Source organism: Penaeus vannamei, chromosome 32, assembly GCF_042767895.1.
Source record: "Penaeus vannamei isolate JL-2024 chromosome 32, ASM4276789v1, whole genome shotgun sequence".
NCBI lineage: Eukaryota > Metazoa > Arthropoda > Malacostraca > Decapoda > Penaeidae > Penaeus > Penaeus vannamei.
In genome coordinates this window covers 8,024,258-8,026,757 of record NC_091580.1, presented here as the reverse complement: position 1 = coordinate 8,026,757, position 2,500 = coordinate 8,024,258, and the positions used below count along the sequence as shown (strand labels likewise).

General features: G+C 35.2%; 1 protein-coding gene across 4 annotated transcripts in view; it reads left to right on the top strand.

Moving 5' to 3' along the window:
• Positions 1-2,500, top strand: part of LOC113800566 (sodium/hydrogen exchanger 9B2) — a 29,802-nt gene that overhangs the window by 2,965 nt on the left and 24,337 nt on the right. For 3 of the 4 annotated variants that reach the window (XR_003474970.2, XM_027351370.2, XM_027351363.2), the window contains exons 3-6: positions 867-989; positions 1,285-1,431; positions 1,567-1,686; positions 1,931-2,145. Coding sequence is in view for 3 of the 4 variants with exons in the window: in XM_027351370.2 (XP_027207171.1) it covers positions 867-989; positions 1,285-1,431; positions 1,567-1,686; positions 1,931-2,145 (605 nt within the window). In the remaining variant the exon portion in view is untranslated. The remainder of the gene's footprint in view (positions 1-866; positions 990-1,284; positions 1,432-1,566; positions 1,687-1,930; positions 2,146-2,500) is intronic. The other variant, XM_027351376.2, reaches the window with a different exon arrangement.

Sequence of the window (2,500 nt, the reverse complement as noted above, 5' to 3'; positions counted from 1 at the left end):
AAATACCACCATGTGAGGCGAAGTCTGCACCAGGATGTAAGCGACGGGTGGAGTGTTTGTGTTGGTCTTTCGAAGGGAGGACACATGTGAGATTCTTGAAAATTGCGGTGTTTTGGCTTGTAAGGAAGATTTGTGGCAAATTGTTACGTAAGAATAAGTCTCACATATCCTTATATTTTTCACATAATGAGTTTATCGGTGCTAGTGAGAATTTAAATGATTAAGCTAACCTACATGTGGGTGGAGCTAGCCTTGGCTTTTGGCAAATGTCAGACTGTGTGTGTTTATCTTATTTTTGGTTGGGATTAATCCTTTGATTCTAATGCATATTATTCACATTTTGTATTGAGAAGATTATTACTTAATGAGTAATCTGATTTAAGATTTCATTTGGTTTGATTAAGGTGCTGTTTACATGACTGCTTATGTGATGTGTTGTAAACATTTAAACTTTTTGGCTATTATTGGTTGTGGGTGTTTGATATTAAATTCCTTCTGGGATTAATTCATGTTGCAATCTATTTCCATTTGATATTGCTCACCATTTTGCTAATTTCCAATTTCTATTCAATATTTGATAATTTCTTTTTGTGCAGTTTACTATATTACTATATGAAATGATTAATTGGAAGTCTTGCCTTTAAGAAATTATGACATCAGTGTTACAGTACATACTGCAGAAGTTTGTTGAAAAGATTGTTTAAGGTCTTTATTATATAATTCAGAATAAGCTCTACATTTGGAAAGTATCAATAATTTAAATCACCATTGATGCCAAACCAAAACAGGAACCACATTAAACTTACAATAAGCTTTTCTGATATTACTAAATGCTATGAACTTGTCTCTCAAAATCAACACACCAGCTGGGTCTCCAACTGAAGCCCCACCGTCCTATAAGCCTGAGCCACAAGTGCCTGATATCCCCTCATCATCCGTCACACACGATGCCGCCATCGACAACTGTACATACAACGATACCCCAGAAAGTATGGGTCTGTGCTTGCTTCATTATCTTTGATTTGTTATATGTATTATTTAGCAAGAATTTTCATAAAAGAATGTAGTAAATTGATAGCACATTTGTTTATTTGTTGGTCTTGTAAGCAGATGTAGCATGCATTTCTTTTCTGACATATATGATTTTAATATTGCATTCAAGATTTGGAAAAGGATGTATTATAAATATTCATGATCTATTTTGTATTCCTGCTGTAATCTATTTGCATAGGTGAATTTTTGATAAATACCTTACAAATTCACTTTATTTTCCTTCTATGACAGGAGAATACTGTGATACCAACAATGAAGTAGGAGACAGTTATGGTGATGGAGAATGTGCCACATCCACTAATTATGGTTCACGTGTGGGCCATAGTCGCGGTGCTAGCCAAGTTTCTTCTTGTGAGCCATCAGTTTGCCGTATGTCAGGTAGTTTTTGCTTCTTGAGTTTCATTACTCTTAAAGTGGAAGTACATTTTTATTATGTTTACCAACTGTTGCTTGCAATTTAACTTTCTGCTAATGTTACACATTAGAGTCAGTGAGAGAAATGCATTCTTTCAGGTCGTGATTTGTGCCATAGCAGAGGAGCCAGCACAGATGGTTCAACTATGGAGGCTTACCCTTATTCTGCTTCTGAAAGCCGACGGGGCACCTACAGTGAAGCAGGAACACTGCCTATTGGTTAGATTCTGTTGTGGATTATCTGTTTAGAACACTTCGAATATATAGAGATGTGTATAGTGGATGTTTATCATTTCATGAACTGTAGTAGACATGTATAACCATTATTCTTTATATAATAGTATGGGCATACACGTTAAGGTGCCATTTTATACATTTTGTTTTGTGTCATCATTTAAGTTCAGGTTTTATTGTTTTGTTGATAAGTTAAAGAATTTATACATCTTAAAAAAAAAACTCTCAGGGTCAACAATCATTGAAGAAAATATGCAAGGCTGGGATCGCGAATCAGAGAAAAAGCTGTCAGATAGTGAAGAAGTAGGAACAACTTATTCAAGGAAACTGGTATCCTTCTGTGATTGCTGTCAGTCAGTTCTGCGCAGCCAACATCAACTGAGAGAACATCCAACAGCATTGGAATTGATAAAATATGCCTTCACTTGCCCACCACACGGAAAGGTACTGTAGTATCATTACCCATCATTATTCTACTCACAGAAAAGTTTTCTCGTATTATTTCTATAAAATTTTCCAAATTTCTTTACGTCTTTTCTACTCCTCAACTTTTCTCTTCTTTCTGTCTTATTATAGTAAACAATGTTTTAGGCAAAATGTCAGGCAGAAATTGCAGTTTAATGAGACAAGATTAATCCAATGATTCTGGGATGGCAAAAATACATGCTATGCCCACTGGGATTTTAATTTGCTTGTTGTCTTACATATTAATGGCTCCCCAAGAGTTTAGTTACCAAGGAGTTGATTACTAGTCCTACCTACTCTTACCTATGTATCCTTTTCCTTGATTTGCAGAAAT